Source organism: Octopus bimaculoides, chromosome 3, assembly GCF_046866305.1.
Source record: "Octopus bimaculoides isolate indiv1 chromosome 3, ASM4686630v1, whole genome shotgun sequence".
NCBI classification, from domain to species: Eukaryota; Metazoa; Mollusca; class Cephalopoda; order Octopoda; family Octopodidae; genus Octopus; species Octopus bimaculoides.
In genome coordinates, this window is record NC_142930.1 from 65,665,982 (window position 1) to 65,683,564 (window position 17,583).

The window sequence follows — 17,583 nt, forward strand, 5'->3', positions numbered from 1 at the left end:
GTTTATTACAAAGGTATCTCTGTGACTCCACCAGGAGTTGAAGGCCTAAGGCAAGGCAATTTAGAAAGTAAGTGGATGAAATTTAAAATACTGATGAGCTTTAATAGTCTGAAACACCTCCCTAGTTGTCCTTAGTCTGCAAATAAAGATCAAACTTTCATTTCCCTAAGCATGTAATTTAACTTTTGAGAAATTAGGTCTAATTTCTTGAAATTGTCTCCCTTCTTTTCTGAAAGTCATTAACAGTTACTGCTAGATTTTGTTTTCTTTCTGCAGCAAAGTGGTTAAGAAGATATATTTCTCACACAGCATACATAATATGTATGCATGTGGCTTATATATTACGTATGTTGTATGAGAAATATATATTTAAAGTTATTGTCTGTAACAGGACAATAAGATGAGTCTTGCTTTCCTCATACTAACTACAAAAATATTACCGTTTGTTTCTATCAATTAAATGTGTAAATTTAGCACAGTGGTGAGTTTTATCTGTCAATCAGTCAATCTCCAAGCATCTGTATATATTTGGTTATATTCAATGATTCTGCTTGTAGATGATGAAATTCTTCATCATTGGATTTATTAAATTTGAGTTCTAGTTATTAAATTTTAAGTTAAATTTGAGAATAATTTCCAGAGTCCTTTCACCTTTGGGAAGAATACCTACAGTACTGTGACTTAGATCAAAGGGTTTAAAACTGTGACTGAATTGTAAAAGAGACAAGTCGATACTAATGAATTTGATGTTTTTCCTATTTCTTCATTATAGTGTAAATTTTGTGGTTTTTATATGTCAGTATATAATAATTTGCTTGCTGAAAAATTGTTTATAATCAATAACTTAGATCACATGGAAACCACACAAATTCATACATATTTACTGGTATTTCATATTTCATTCTACATCCTCCCCTCCTTTTTTTATTTTTTTACTTATTACTCATAGAAATGTTTTAAGTTTTCATGCATTGCAGAACAAGTTTTAAAACCCCTGGGTATTTGGGGGTCTTGCAGAAGATGCAGTTTTATGAAGGACTGGGTAAAATATTTAGTGCAATGTTTAACAGTGGAGTCTGATATCATGAAGATAATAATCGAAGGAAAGGCAGTTGTCTCTGTTCAAGGGATATAATTTGTATTGTTTTAATCTGTGTAATTAACAATAATTTTCACATACATTTCTTTGTTACATGAATCCTTGTTAAAAACATTTGCTTCAACAATAACCTAATATCCAAATTTTTATTTAATCCTTTTGATAGCAGCTGCCTGAAACTGCCACTTGTTTTATGATACAATTCCTGTTTTAAAATGATTTTAAAAATTTCCATCAAAATTTCATGCTAATCTGTGTTTCAAACACCAGCTTAATAATGATAAAATGTGTTTTAATAAATTCTTTATCATTTTCAAAAATAACTGAAACAATAACTGTACATTTCAACAGAAATATGGTAATACAAGAGTTAATCTATTTCTTCAATGCTGCTAGCTTAGAAAAATTAAATTCAAACATAGAACATGGAAATCTATGTATGAAAATAGATTAGTTTTAGCTATGAATTATTTCACTGAATAGAGATTCGTCTTTCATTGCTCTCATCATGAAAAGGAAGAAAAAAAATTATCATTTTGTGAAAAATTAAACTGGTTTATTAAAATATCAGTCATCGTTTTATTGAAATGAATCAGATTAAAAAATAATTTTTATAGCACACCAACCAAAGCAGCTTCATACATGGAATAATACACACACACACACACTTGTGTTAGATATTTTGTGTAATTTCTGATGCTCAGCATGCTATTTTAATCTGAAACATTGTTTCATACAAATACATTTGTGTGTGTGTGTGTACGTACACACACACACACACACACACACACACACACACACACACACATTTACATATAGTTGTTTGTTCTGCTTAGTTTACTAAACTACTTACTGTCTAAATTGTAGTGGTTTGTTCTTTTGAGAAATTATACAATTTTGAATATTTAAAAAAAAATATATATATTTTAATTTCTTTTTAATGCTGCAGAAAACATTTTGTTTTGTTGTTTACCTCCCTCTGCCAATGGCATGTTTAATTTGTTTTATAATATTAATACTTTTTATACCCATCCCATTATTAGGTAAAAAAAAAGTCTTCAAAATTGCCTTCTGTTCTTCTTTTTTAAATATTGAGATTTATGTATGTTCAAATTGAATCGGTGTGTAAACACACATACATACATACACAGTGAACAGAGATGATGATGTTGCATCATATAACTTCTTCATAAATCATTATTACCAATAATATATCTCATGATAGATATTATTACCAATGGAAAACGGAAAAATAAGAACAATAAGAAAATTGACCTTCAGACTAGACACATTTTTTTTTAAACAATTAAAATCTAAAACCCTGTTTTGCATGCATGATCCAAGTGTAACAAACAGCACATAATTATATAGATTTATTATTCAGCCTTCATCTAGTCTTACTCTGTTCTTGGAAAGTGGGTACATATGGAATTTTAAAAATTTAAGATATTTATAATACTGAACTTTTAAATTTTTATTAAGGTTCATTTCTTTTTTTAATTTTTAGTGTAAAAGAACAAAATATTAACTAATGTAACAGACTAAAACAACACACACACACACACACACACATACACACAGAGGAATTTTGGAGTTTTAATTTTTTTAATATTTTTCCTTGTTCTATTTTTGCTATGAGAGGCACCAATAAAGTAGAATAGAAATAATTTAGATTTTATTAGTGTATTGAAAACCTAATTACTTGTTAATAATAATAATAATAATAACAATTATTATGACAATAATTATGATGTTCTTATAGCATGCACTGTTTTTGTATGCAGATGACATTGGACTGAGCTCACGTAAGTGTCTTGACTAAAACTCATTTTTTTCCTTTTAGACTTGTCTTTTTGTCTATCAATCTTTATTTTTGTGTCTCTCACTCAAACATTTTTTTTTTTGCTTCTTTCTCATTTTTAACTGATGTTGTTGTTATTGTTGTTGGTGTTGTTATTGATGGCATTCCCCCCCCCCTCCGGCCCATTTTTTGTTTCTTTTATGGCATAGTTGTATTTCTTATTGTTGGTGTTGTAATATGACCCCCACTCCTCCAGCTTGCCTTGCTTCACTGACCCTTCCCTCATATCTCAAATATTGATCACAGCAACTAAAAATATGCATTTTCTTTCATTAGTCTTTTTCTCTTCTCTTTAACACTGGGCTATTTGGTAAAATAATGGTATCATCACTGAAATGATCACATTGCAAATAAATATCAATTATGAGAGACAGAAAAATGGAATTTATTATTATTTTTTTAAAAATTAATCCTTTAGCATTCACATTACTCTGTCAAATGTAATACTTATCTATTCACATTGTTTTGAATTAATCATGCCTTATCTTGTAGCTTAAAGATTTCAATGATGTGATTGTTTATTTTTAGAATGACATTGTAGGGTAGGTGTGAGAGATCAGATCTGGTCAGTTTGCACATAAAATGGATAGAATATTTGAGTTAGTTATGCCCCATTTAAATACTAAGGGATCAAATTGATTTTTTTTTTTTACTTAAGTTATCAAATTAACATTCAAACAGAAATTTTAAACACTCAAAAATTTTCTGAAAATAATTTAAGTAAAATAAGATAAAATATAATAAAAATAATGATATTTTCAGGAAATTAATATTCTTCATTGAATTTTAATGGCTGACATTATTGTGGTTTGTTTCAATTATTAATAGATTTAAGTTGTTGCGATATTGAGTTAGTAATGATGTGAATTTTCAAGAGGTGGTTGATTTATTGAAATTATATAAAGGCATTGGCTTATTAGAATTTAACATGATAATTGAGCAAGTTCACATCGAGAAAGTAAAATATCAATGAATATGGTATTAGATCAATTGTGCATAGATTCATATCCAATATATCTATTTGATTCTGTGTTCTAGTCACTTATGGCACAACACAGCTAGCTGTCACTTGTGTGGATTGGCAATGTGTACCCTGCTTTCGTTAATTGTTTTAGGTGCTTATGTAGTTGCAAACTGATGTAGGCATCCCCTTTGCTCCCACCTCCTCACCCTTGATTCAGTGGCACGGCCAGGATGTGACAGTTTGAGAGAGAGAGAGAGAGAGAGAGAGACAGACAGAATGCAAGAGGGAAGACAGAATGCAAGAGAGAAGAGAGAGACAAAGTGCAATAGGGAGGAGAATGTAATAGAGAGAGGAGGGAGAGAAGGAGCTGTCCCAGTATCTGACTGGTACACATTTATAGCTGCATTGACTGGAACAATGTAAAATAAAGTGCCTTGTTCAAGATCACAATGTACTGCTTAGTCTGGGAATTGAACCCATGATCTTTTGATTGTGGACCAAGCACCCTAACCACCAGGCCATGCACCTTCATTCCTGATCACTTAGATATCAAGATTAGGTATCAGTGATCAGCTGAAAATGCTCCTAACAATAAGCTAACCTTATAACATGGGCAAGATTTATTTTTTCTCTGCTAAATGCCATCAAACCAGAACTGTGAACTGGTCCTTGGGTCCCAGGAAGCTTGTATATTATTTTTATATGCATTAACATGGCACTAAGCCTCAGAATGTAAGTTGAAAAAAATCCAGTCCCATGATCAAAGCACATAGCACTATATATTTTAGTTAATCTGAAGTAGATATCTGTGACTGCCATATTGGAATTAGACTGGAATTGACTACATATACAATGTTACTATGTTTTATAAATATATGCTTGTACTTATTACATCTGGGAAAAAGTAAGCATTGAAAAAGTCTCAGAGATGTCTACTGTGTTGATGTTTGAGTGGTTAAAAATTACTCTGTGTGTGTGTAGTAGTAGTAGTAGTAGTAGTAGTAGTAGTAGTAGTAGTAGTAGAATAAGAGATAGAAAGTCCTTGGTACAGTATTATATATTTAAAAAAATGAATGGAAATGATTTGTCTGTTAATTTTTCCACTTTAATTATTAGATGTTTATAAAATATTAGGTGTTTAAAACACCTAATATCTTACAAGTATTTAATTATTTAAAGTGGAAAAATTATCAGAAAAGCCATTTCTATTCATTTCTCTCTCTCTCTCTCTCTCTTTCTCTCTCACACACACACACACACACACACACTCTCTCTCACTCACTCACTCACCCAAGAGACTGGTGTTGGTCTGTGTTAGCAAGACTTGTATTATTTAGTAAAATCAACAAAACAAGTACTGTGAACTTGCTTTTGGGAAGGGAAAATGCAACATTTTGGCGAGAATCCTTCTATGAAGATTTGACAGAAGTGAAATTAAAGAGTTTTACATCCTCTAAATTGCAACCAGTCTTTCTAACTTAAAGTATGTGAAACTCTATGGTCTCTCTCTATAATTTCAAACATTCTTATGTTTCCATTTGAGAAAACCAATAATAACTTGTCTTGTTATAGAATTATTACAAACATCAATGATATTAACAAAATTTCACCTGTTTCTTCATTCTTTTACTGGTTTCAGCCATCTAGTCATGGCTATGCTGGGGTGCCACTATGAAATAAAACTAATTCAAAGAGAAAATTAAATATATATATATATATATATTGAATCAGTAGAATTAAAAATAATAAATACATAGTTCTGTTGTAGAAACAACAATGAATTTTTGTCTATTTGATGTCATTAATATGAGATTGATTTCAGCTGCTTGGCTTTTAGATATTCAAAGGTTACCCAGAACTGTTATCTTGCTCAGAATGTTTTCTACAGAAGATTATGTGAAATTGTTATATTGGATTCATGTAACAAAATTCATGGCATGTTTACAAATGGAAAATATTTACTTTATGGAAACAATATTTATTGATTAAAAAGAAAATTTGTTAATTCTCTTAGAAGAAATGCAAGTTCAATATCAAGTAGTTGTGTTGCTTTTAATATGTTTAAAGTACTTGATCTTTTAAGAAATGCCAGCTCAGCATTTAACAAAAGGCTTCTTTGTTAGCTATGTTGAATATTTTCAACAATATATTTCAGTATAAAGAATGTCAAATAGATTTAGAAGAGTATAGTCATTATAACAGAAGTTGGAGGCCAGAGATAACTATATAACCCAATAGAGAGCTACTGGTTGTATAATGTTGGTTGAGTGCAGATTTGATTATCAGAAGGATAGCAGTTTTTTTGGACATGGTCTAGAATGTGACTTAGTACACCAATCTAGATGTGTGGCTAATATCTGATGTAAAGTATATTTGGGTTTTGTAAAACTGTAATGGTAATTACTGCCTAGAACAGATGTATCCTTTTCATTCTGAAGTGTAAACCTAACATTTAGTTCGGTTATGTGAAGTATGTGTTACCTCTGTCAAAGGTGCTTAGATCTTAATTGCTAAACAGACATTGCAAATTATTATTATTGTTCTTTTATAAATATCTTAATGGAAACTCATATTATTTTTTTTTTGAAGCATTGAAGGTAGTTGTCAGTGCTTAATATACTGTTAAAATTATGCAGAAATTGATTTGCATGGCAAATTATATGATGACTAGAAATGAATTTAGCTCATCCGTGTTCAGATGGGAGTAGTTACACCAGTCATGTAATAAAACCACATAAATATAAACTATTCATGTATTGTAATGAAAGAAAAAGCTGTAAAATATTTTTAAATGAAGAGATTAGACCAAGAAAGAAAAATAATCACAAATAAAGCTGTATCAGCTTTGACCTCAAGTACCTGAGTATCAAGTTTGGACTGATGCAAAGCAAAGTAGAATGTGTTGATGTCAGTAGGCTTCAACTATTCTTGGGGATGAACAAACAGAAAATTGTGCAGTAGTGATGGTATAATTTTGACAACATTTTTACTGTTACTTGTAAGGAAAAGGAATAAGTTCAGCAAGCAGTGTCAAAATTATTGGTATTTGAGTTTTTAGAAGGCATAATTAGAATCAAGTGTTTCATATAAATTGGAAACGTTTGGGTTGGAAAAGATTTATTTCTGTGGGGAATTGAGTTATTCTGAATATATTCTATTAGCATTTGAGTGAAAGTAATTTTGATGTGTGTGTGTGTTTGTAGTGACATCTGTGTGTGTATATACATATACATAACCTCACAGAAACACACATATTCAAGCACATCTTTTATTTAGCAAAGAAATATTTATAAATAGTGGTCTAATATTTAAACAGTAGTATTTAATAGCTATTCTTCAATTAGTAGTTTTCATAATCAAAAATATTTCTACAGTTTGGAAAGTGAGCAACCAAATGTTGTATTTTGCATTCTTCATTTATCATTCTGTATATTCTTAAAGCAGTAACACCTCAACTATCAATTTAAAAAAAAGTGGAATTTCTATACTCCTATTTATTATTTTTCAGGTTCATCTCCTTCACTCATGCACCATAAATCTGTTGTGTTATTAATTGTTCTCAATTGGAAACAAAACTCTTGTATTAGGTTTGAGTTTGCTTATGTAAAAACTATTCATTCCTTCAAAGGAACACTAAATACATACACCCTTGTATATATATATATATATATATATATATATATATATATATATATATATATATATATATATATATATTAAAACATAGGGTAAGAAATCATATATTAATTAATATCGATTAATTACCAGGAAGCTAGCACATTTAAAGAATCAAAGAGATTCAGAAACAATATCTGCAATCTCAGGGGATTAAAGTATATTTTTATATATAACGTTGACCACTAACGTGGACATTCAATGTGCTAGATATAGATCACATTTTGTGTCTACTAAGACATAAATTGTTCTCAAAACAAAATTTAGCGGAATACCAAAGCGTAAGCGGGCAAGACATTTAAAATTACCGAAAAAATCATTATTAAAACAGGGACCGGTTTCGAAATTAACAATCTTACCGACTGTCTGTTTCTCTTCAGCCTGATCCGTAATGTAACCATAATCCTCAGAACCCTATACAAAGTTGCCCACTGTCATAGGTGCACGTGTATGTGGTTCTGTTAATTACAGCTTAATGGTAAAATTCAAAAGTCTTTGTTTTGGTGCGCTAATTCCAGGAATATGTCTGCAGAAAATATTTACTGCATCGCATATATCCAGTTTGAGAACTTGGTTATGGTTAATATCTTAAAACATAGGGTAAAAAATCATATATTAATTAATATCGATTAATTACCAGGAAGCTAGCACATTTAAAGAATCAAAGAGATTCAGAAACAATATCTGCAATCTCAGGGGATTAAAGTATATTTTTATATATAACGTTGACCACTAACGTGGACATTCAATGTGCTAGAAATAGATCACATCTTGTATCTACTAAGACCTAAATTGTTCTCAAAACGACAGACAGTCGGTAAGATTGTTAATTTCGAAACCAGTCCCTGTTTTAATAATGATTTTTTCGGTAATTTTAAATGTCTTGCCCGCTTACGCTTTGGTATTCCGTTAAATTTTGTTTTGAGAACAATTTAGGTCTTAGTAGACACAAGATGTGATCTATTTCTAGCACATTGAATGTCCACGTTAGTGGTCAACATTATATATATATACACACACACACACACACACACACACACACACACACACATACACTCACACACACACTCACACACACAAAACATCAGCAGTTATGTATAGAAGTTGATAATTATAAAGTTTTAATTCTGTTTTGCTTCTTTGAATTCACATCCAATCTAATTTCTCTTTACCTTGGAGATATTTCAATTACTAATAGAATTACCATGTCTGTTATAGCAATTAAGGACATTTAAGGAGCAATATCGTACCAGCTTTTCTATTTAATATCTCCATATTGTTATCTTTATATAACCTTTTAGTATTCAGATAACTCTGTCAAATGTTAAGTCTATTTATTCCCATTGTTTTCAATTAATCATGCATTATCTTGTAGCATTGAGATTTCATTGATGTGATCATTACAGTTTTAAAATGACATTGTCAGGTAGGTGTGAGAGGCTTGATGTGGCCAGTTTAAATACAAAAGGGATAAAGACATTCAGACTGTTCTACCTTTGTTGTGTCTTATTGATGGCTATATAACTCTCACACTGTCTAAATGACAATGAAAACTTATATTTTCCATTCCATGTGATTCTTATAGTTTTAGAATGACATTGTAAGGTAGGTGTGAGAGGCTTGATATGGCCAGTCTAAATGTAAAAAGGATAAAGACTTTCAGACTGTTCTGCTTTTGCTGTCTTATTGATGGCTATTCAGCTTTCACACTGTCTAAATGACAATGAAAATTGTTATATTTTCCATTCCTTCATTAAAGTGTGTGAAGTGATATATATATATGAGTTGGTCCTTCGCAGCTCTCAGATTAAGCTGTATCAAGAATGCCTTACACTTACATCCTCCAGGAGTCAATAAAATAGTTTGATCCTTTACGTAATGTCTTTTGACTACTTCTCCATTGATAACATTTACTTTTCAGAATATCATTTGTTAGTATTTTATCTATGATTTTTATTTGTGCAGTGTTAAGATATCCAACCTCCAGTATCCAGAAAAAGATCTAACCTTGTAATTGAAGTAAATCATTTTTAAGAAATAGTGTGATAAGATTTTGTTTCTTTTCGCATTTTGGCTTAGATTTCCTGCTTGTGTTTGTGGCCTTAGACTACTTCAATAAGCCTCAAAAATGTGAATTTCTTTCTAGTAATTGTGTGTGTGTTTTATGAATATATATATAGAGTATTTATGAGGTTTCAGATAGAAAGGGGTTGCTCTTTCAACAGGAATGCATTTCCTCCTAGCATACACTGGTTTAGCTTCATATTGATTCATTTTCCTGGAATTTGTTAATTAGTGTTAGTATTGGTATTTATTGATGGTTCTTCTTCGACATCAGTGCTTAACACTTATGAAGTTCCAGTGGTCATTATAGATGTTTTCATCTATCCACTATAGGAGAACAGAATTATTAATACAATATATAAAAAAAATGGAGAGTGTGAACACAGAAAATCAATTCATTTATATAATAGAAGTCAATTTCATGTCGCCCACGCATGTTTCCATTCCTAACTTCATTCATATTTTACAATTAAATTGCATTTTGAATTTAAAAGATAAAAGTCTCTTCAGGGCAAAAATTGACATAAATTCATTTACATCCTAAAAAGATGGAGAGTTCCTTACAGACTGTAAGGAACTCTCCATCTTTTTAGAATGTAAATGAATTTATGTCAATTTTTGCCCTAAAGAGACTTTTACCTTTTAAATTCATGAATGAAAATATGAATGAAGTTAGGAATTGAAACATTTATAGGCAACATGAAATTGACTTCTATTATATAAATGAATTGATTTTCTGTGTTCACACTCTCCATTTTCTTTCTTTATATATATATATATATATATATATATATATACACACACACACACACACACTCATAATTTTAAAATAAGTACTGGGGTTGATTTGTTTGACTAAATTCTTCAAGGAGGTGCCCCAATATGGCTGTGTTCCAATGACCAAAACAAAATAAATGATTGAACCAGTGTCTTTACTTCTGTAATGTAATTCTTAGAAGTCATTAGTATTTATATTTCTATCTCTCATAGTTACTTTAGATAGTAAAAGGAGAATGGTCAGCACCCTTGACATTCTATCAGGGTCTCGAATACTGATAGGATGACAGGAGGATGTTACCCTCAAACTGCAGATTTGACCCAAATATTAGCAGCAGTGCAGACTCTACTAAAGGCAACTAAGGGTTAGGTGTTTATCTTAAACTAGAGAGTAGACTGAGTCTACCATCCAATTCCAAGAATGGCCTTTCGGGTGGATTTCTACTGTTTCTACCTACTAAATTTCACTAACATTACTTTGGTTGACTTGAGGCTATGGTTGAAGCCACTTGCTCCAAAGTGCAGTGCAGTAGGATTTACAAGTGGACTTCTTAACCATATGTCCATGCTTGCACCCAAATACATATTATCAGTGAAATTTCTTATTTTAAGTTATTCAAATATATATTAATTATTCAGATGAAACTGCTAATGATGCTTAGAAGATGTCTGATTGGAAGGCTAGTCTGTTGCAGGGTTACTCATTTATAGCTGAGTGGACTGGAGCAATGTGAAATGAAGTAATGTGAAATAAAGTGTTTTGCTCAAGAACACAACCTGCAATCGATCTGAGAATCAAAATTACAATCTGGTAATCATGAGTGCAACTAGACCATATATTTACACAAATAATATACATCTTTTAATTTATATATACATATACGTGTATATAAATTAAAACATGCCTTCACTTTTATATATATATATATATATATATATATATATATATATATATATATATATATATAGATATATATATATACACACACACACATACATACACACATATATATGCACACACACATACATACAAATACACTCGCATACACACATAAGCATGCAATCATATATGTATATATCTATGTATAAACATATGTTTATGTAATTGTATAAGCATGCATACATCATCATCATTTAACGTCTAATTTTCCATGCTTGCATGGTTCAGACAAAATTTGTTGAGGTAAATTCTCTACAGCCAAATTGTCTTCTTGCTGCCCTTACTTGCTTCTAAACAAAGTAAGCAGATGAAGGTTGGTGACTGGAAAGGCAGTCAGCTGTAGAAGATCTGCTTCAACATATATATATGAATTGTATAAGCATGCATATATACATGTAAATGTTTAAACATGCATAAATATATTGTAATGTATAAACATACATATAGTGTATAAATGTGTAGACATAAATGTATACACATGCACACATATAAGCAAATGTATAAACGTGAATACATACAAGTATTTACACACACGTGTGTGTATATGTACAGGCACACATGTGTGAGTACAATTTCCTTTTCCCTTCACTGAGCTGCATGTCACATGTTTCTGTTTAACACCAACCAGTCTGTCTCCCATGGAACTACATCTAATCTGTTAACTATTCTCTTACTGGAAAATAATAATAAACAAAGTACGACCCTTAATTGTAATTAATCTGTGTGGCTTCAATGGTTGGAATGCTATTTTTATTTCACTCTGGTCAAGTTTATCGATGTTTTTTTTGTTGTTATTGTCATAGTACATACATATATATATATATATATATATATATATATATATATATATATATATAATTTATTTGCTCTCTTCAGTTGAGATACTCTTCAAACTTATTTTTGCTTTTTATTTACATGGGTCTTGTGAACAATTTCTGCAGTCAGTGTTGACACATCTGTTAGTATTATTGCAATTAACTAACCTATAATCTTTTAATTGCAGCTTGAATAATTATCATTTTCCTTTTATTCAGCTCTCTCTCTCTCTCTCTCTCTCTCTCTCTCTCAACATTTAAATAAATAACCTCATTATATATGCAATACATTTACTATATTCCAGATATGATATCAACTCTCTTTTATTATGTGTAAAAAAGCTTGGTGCTAGAATCTTACATTGAAAAAGAAATGTTAAAAAAAACTCAAATTTCATTGCTAAAATATATTCGTTCTTACCTATTCATAAGCACAAAGCATACATTTGTATAATACTTACACACATACTTATATATCTATGTATTATTTAAGTCCTTCTTGAGAGAGTTCAAGCCAGTTGCTAACAAAGCAACAAAGCATTTTGAGTTAAGAGAGTTCCTGGTATTTGTACATATGTGGTTGAGTTGATGTGTTCGTTGAAATGTTGATACATACACAGAAGTGTGTGTGCCTCTGTTCCTATAAGAATCTCAAATGGAGAATTTTTGGAATGACTTACTGCTAATAGATTGGATTTAGAGAATCCGCATCAGTTTCTATTGCACTTTCTCCATGAAACCGAATATTTTTATGTTCTTGTGCAAATCTATTGGCATATAACCTAATGCACCTATGATGATAGGTACAAATGAGAATTCATAGTCAGGCTTCCCAACCACATAGTTCCAGGTTCAGTCCCACTGCATGGCATCTTGGGCAAGCATCTTCTACTGTAGTTTCAGGCCGACCAGAGTCTTGTGAGTGGATTTGGTAGATGGAAACTGAAAGAAACCCATCGTGTGTATGTATATATATATATATATATATTATTACATTAACGGCTGATTTTAGCATCCATTTTCAACATATAGCTTTACTTATAGATAGTAACAGCCTTTAATGTAATAATGTATTTTAAAAAATTATACTTAGTATTAATTTTTTACCTTTATTGGTTTTACATGCTGGCTACTTGATAAAATCCTATATAAATTTTATCCTTATATTTAATTGATATATATATATATATATATATATATCTTTCTCCGTTTTTCCTTTCTCCGAACCTTCCATCTTTCCGACGAAGGGCTACGCCCGAAACGTCATACACTCTATCTTTCCTTTCCCGAGCGTCCAATAACACTATCCGTATCACGTCCTCACTTTGTTGTTTTTTTGTTATTGTTTTTTGTGTTTTTTTGAACTTATATATATATATATATATATATATATATATATATATATGTATTTGTGTATCTGAGTTTGTCCCTACACCATTGCTTGACAACTGATGTTGGTGTGGTTATGTCTCCATAACTTGGTGGTTTGGCAAAAGAGACCGAAAGAATAAGTACTACTCTTACAAAGAATAAGTCCTGGGGTTGATTTGTTTGACTAAAAGCGGTGCTCCAGCATAGCCACAGTCAAATGACTGAAACAAGTAAAAGAATAAAATGTATGTATGTATACATACATACAGGTAAGAGTATGTATCTACAGCATACCAGGCTGAATTGAGTTGTCCATGCAGTTAATGTGGAAGATGATAGAAATTCCAAAGTTTCTACTCTATGGAGAGCTAATTTCTGGGAGGAAAATGAAGTTCAGGGCTGCTTTAAATCAGATTGAAAGAAAACTAGTATTCATGGAGAATATTGAGAACTTATACTGTGCATCATAAAGAAAAAATATACAGAGTCGCAGGAGTGGCTGTGTGGTAAGTAGCTTGCTTACCAACCACATGGTTCCGGGTTCAGTCCCACTGTATGGCACCTTGGGCAAGTGTCTTCTACTATAGCCTTGGGCCGACCAAAGCCTTGTGAGTGGATTTGGTTGACGGAAACTGAAAGAAGCTCGTCGTATATATGTATATATATATATATATATATATATATGTGTGTGTGTGTGTGTGTGTGTGTGTTTGTGTGTGTGTGTTTGTGTGTGTGTGTTTGTGTGTCTGTGTTTGTCCCCCTAGCATTGCTTGACAACCGATGCTGGTGTGTTTACGTCCCCGTCACTTAGCGGTTCGACAAAGGAGACCGATAGAATAAGTACTAGGCTTACAAAGAATAAGTCCCGGGGTCGTTTTGCTCAACTAAAGGCGGTGCTCCAGCATGGCCGCAGTCAAATGACTGAAACAAATAAAGGAGTAAAAGAGTAGAGAGAGTGTATCCATTAAACATTTGAAATTAAAATAAATTTTAAGGAAAGGAACTCCTATGAATAGTAACATTTCTTTCAAATGTTGTCTTTCTAAGGCTGGGCTTGTTAGCAACATAATAGTACATGAACCAAAACAAGCTAATAAATTTTCACCATCTGAAGAAACACGTGTTTGCCAATCATTTTATAGATATTGGTTTACAGCTCACTAACAAGCAATGGTCATTCTTAAAATTGAATTTGTTTTATTCATATATATATATATATATATATATATATATATATATATATAGTTGAAATTTATATAAAAACAAAAGACAAAGACAGGTGTATGAACAACAAGCAAGTGTATTAGTTTGATGCTCAGGAAAAATGAAAAAGTCTTTTACGTTTTGAGCCTACGCTCTTCAACAGAAAGGAATAGAAAATAAACAGGGAGAGAATGTGTGTGTGTGTGTGTATACATGTACATTTGTGTGTGTGTGTGTGTGTGTATGCATGTACATTTGTGTGTGTATATTATTTTTAGAAACAAAGTAATGTTATTTGATGCATTTAAATACTTAGTGTAGTATTTAGTAGACCTCCTTGAACATTTTTTTAATGACATGACTGATTTAGGCACTGTGCTAATTAAGCAGTATCTTCACAGATATTTCTTTGGCATGCCAGTCTCCACACAGCACTAACGCAATTTGATATGAAGTGTTTTGCTGAAGAGCGCAACATACTGTCCAGTTGGGAATTAAACCTATGATCTGGCAATCGTGATTTCAACATCAGATTGCCGATTCGATTCTCAGACCAGGTGGTGTGTTGTATTCTTGAGCAAAACACTTCATTTCACATTGCTCTAGTGCTGTGTGTGTGTGGACCAGTATGCCAAAGAATAGATGCAACATTTCCTGTGTCGTAAAAAGGCAACTAAATGAGATTGAGGTAAGATTTGCACTCTGACCTCATAAAATCCCTCATCAACACTGAGTTACCAAAAACAGACCCATGGGATGAAGGGTCGTCCCCCTGAATGGTGCAGATGGGTCATCTGCTAGGAGTTGGGGGATCACCAACAAATGATGGATGCAGTGACATGCTGTTACAGCACATGCCCCATATCCCCCCATGCAACTACTACTACTACTATTCACAGACTGAATTGTGTAATGGTGGGGTGTCTGTTTACTTTTGAGATGTCTGTGTATATATGTGTTTGTGTTGCATGTGTGTGTGTATATATAGACATATACACACACACATAAACGTAGGAGTGGTAAGTAGCTTGCTCACCAATCACATAGTTCTGGGTTCAGTCCCACTGCATGGCACCTTGGGCAAGTGTCTTCTGCTATAGTCTCGGGCCGTCCAAAGCCTTGTAAGTGGATTTGGTAGATGGAAACTGAAAGAAGCCCGTCATATATATGTATATACATATATATATATGTATGTGTGTGTATATGTTTGTGTGTCTGTGTTTGTCCCCCCAACATCGCTTGACAACCGATGCTGGTGTGTTTACGTCCCCATAACTTAGCGGTTCGGCTAAAGAGATCGATAGAATAAGTACTAGGTTTATAAAGAATAAGTCCTGGAGTTGATCAGATCGACTAAAAGGCAGTGCTCCAGCATGGCCACAGTCAAATGACTAAAACAAGTAAAAGAATAAAAGAACTCACACACACATACATATATATATATATATATATATATATATATAATATATATATATATCAGCTAATCATGTAATGAATGTTGTTTTGCTATTAGTGGTTTGTGAAAACACATGCCTGAATAGAATAACGATTGACATGATTCTGCATTTCATTTAAATGAGAAGAAACATGTATGTGGTAGCTGTGGCAAAAGCTGCAGATCAACTGTGCTGAATAGACATCTTTAGTTTGCAGTTCATTAACAAAGAATGGCCATACTCAGTATTGAGCTGACTTACATCACAATTCTGTGTGTGTGTGTGTATTTATGTATATGTGTATATATATATATATATATAACCGCAGGAGTGGCTGTGTGGTAAGTAGCTTGCTTACCAACCACATGGTTCCGGGTTCAGTCCCACTGCGTGGCACCTTGGGCAAGTGTCTTCTACCATAGCCTCGGGTCGACCAAAGCCTTGTGAGTGGATTTGGTAGACGGAAACTGAAAGAAGCCTGTCGTATATATGTATGTATATATATATGTATGTATATATATATGTGTGTGTGTGTGTGTGTGTGTCTTTGTGTGTCTGTGTTTGTCCCCCCAACATCGCTTGGCAACCGATGCTGGTGTGTTTACATCCCTGTAACTTAGTGGTTCGGCAAAAAGAGACTGATAGAATAAGTACTAGGCTCACAAAGAATAAGTCCTGGGGGTCAATTTGCTCGACTAAAGGCGGTGCTCCAGCATGGCCGCAGTCAACTGACTGAAACAAGTAAAAGAGTAAAAGAATATATATGTGTGTGTGTGTGTGTGTGTGTATGTATGAATATATATATGTATGTGTGTCTGGGTATACAAATAAAGCAAAAGAACTCACATAGTGATGTAGTGAAGACTGTAAACATCAGCTTCAAATGTGTATATATGTATGTTTATATACTGTGCATGTGTGTATTCGTGATGCTGGATGATATTACAAGCACTGGTTGATGCTTATAACGTCTAAAATATTATTTATATTAAAAATCTGTCGTGTGTTTGTGTGCCTAATTAAAAACATAACTTGAAAATCTTTTAAGAAGTTTGATGTTACTTATTCTTCCTAACAACTTGCCAGATTTAACAAAGTGGAGGGAACTATTTATGTGAGTCGGTTGCAAGAATTTGTGTCAGGCATTCACTCTGATCAGTTGCCTATGAGTTTTTGTACTAGCCAAGGGTGATCTTTTATCTTTTTCAGCCATTTGACTGTGGATTTTTAAGCCTAGTACTTATTCTATTGCTCACTTTTACCGAAACCACTAAGTTGCAGGGACATAAACACACCAACACCGGTTGCCAAGCAGTGGTGGGGGGGATAAACACAGACACAAAGACACACACACATAGATATATACATGTATATACAA

At 32.3% G+C, this 17,583-nt stretch overlaps 1 protein-coding gene across 13 annotated transcripts in view; it reads left to right on the forward strand.

Annotated features, from left to right (window-relative positions):
• The window catches only part of LOC106878239 (ral GTPase-activating protein subunit beta), a 139,455-nt gene that overhangs the window by 27,245 nt on the left and 94,627 nt on the right, over positions 1-17,583 (forward strand). For 8 of the 13 annotated variants that reach the window (XM_089349107.1, XM_089349104.1, XM_089349110.1 and 5 more), the window contains one exon: positions 2,884-2,904. The exons of the other annotated variants lie outside the window; for them this stretch is intronic. In XM_089349107.1, the coding sequence (XP_089205233.1) occupies positions 2,884-2,904 (21 nt within the window). The remainder of the gene's footprint in view (positions 1-2,883; positions 2,905-17,583) is intronic. 13 annotated transcript variants of the gene reach the window in all.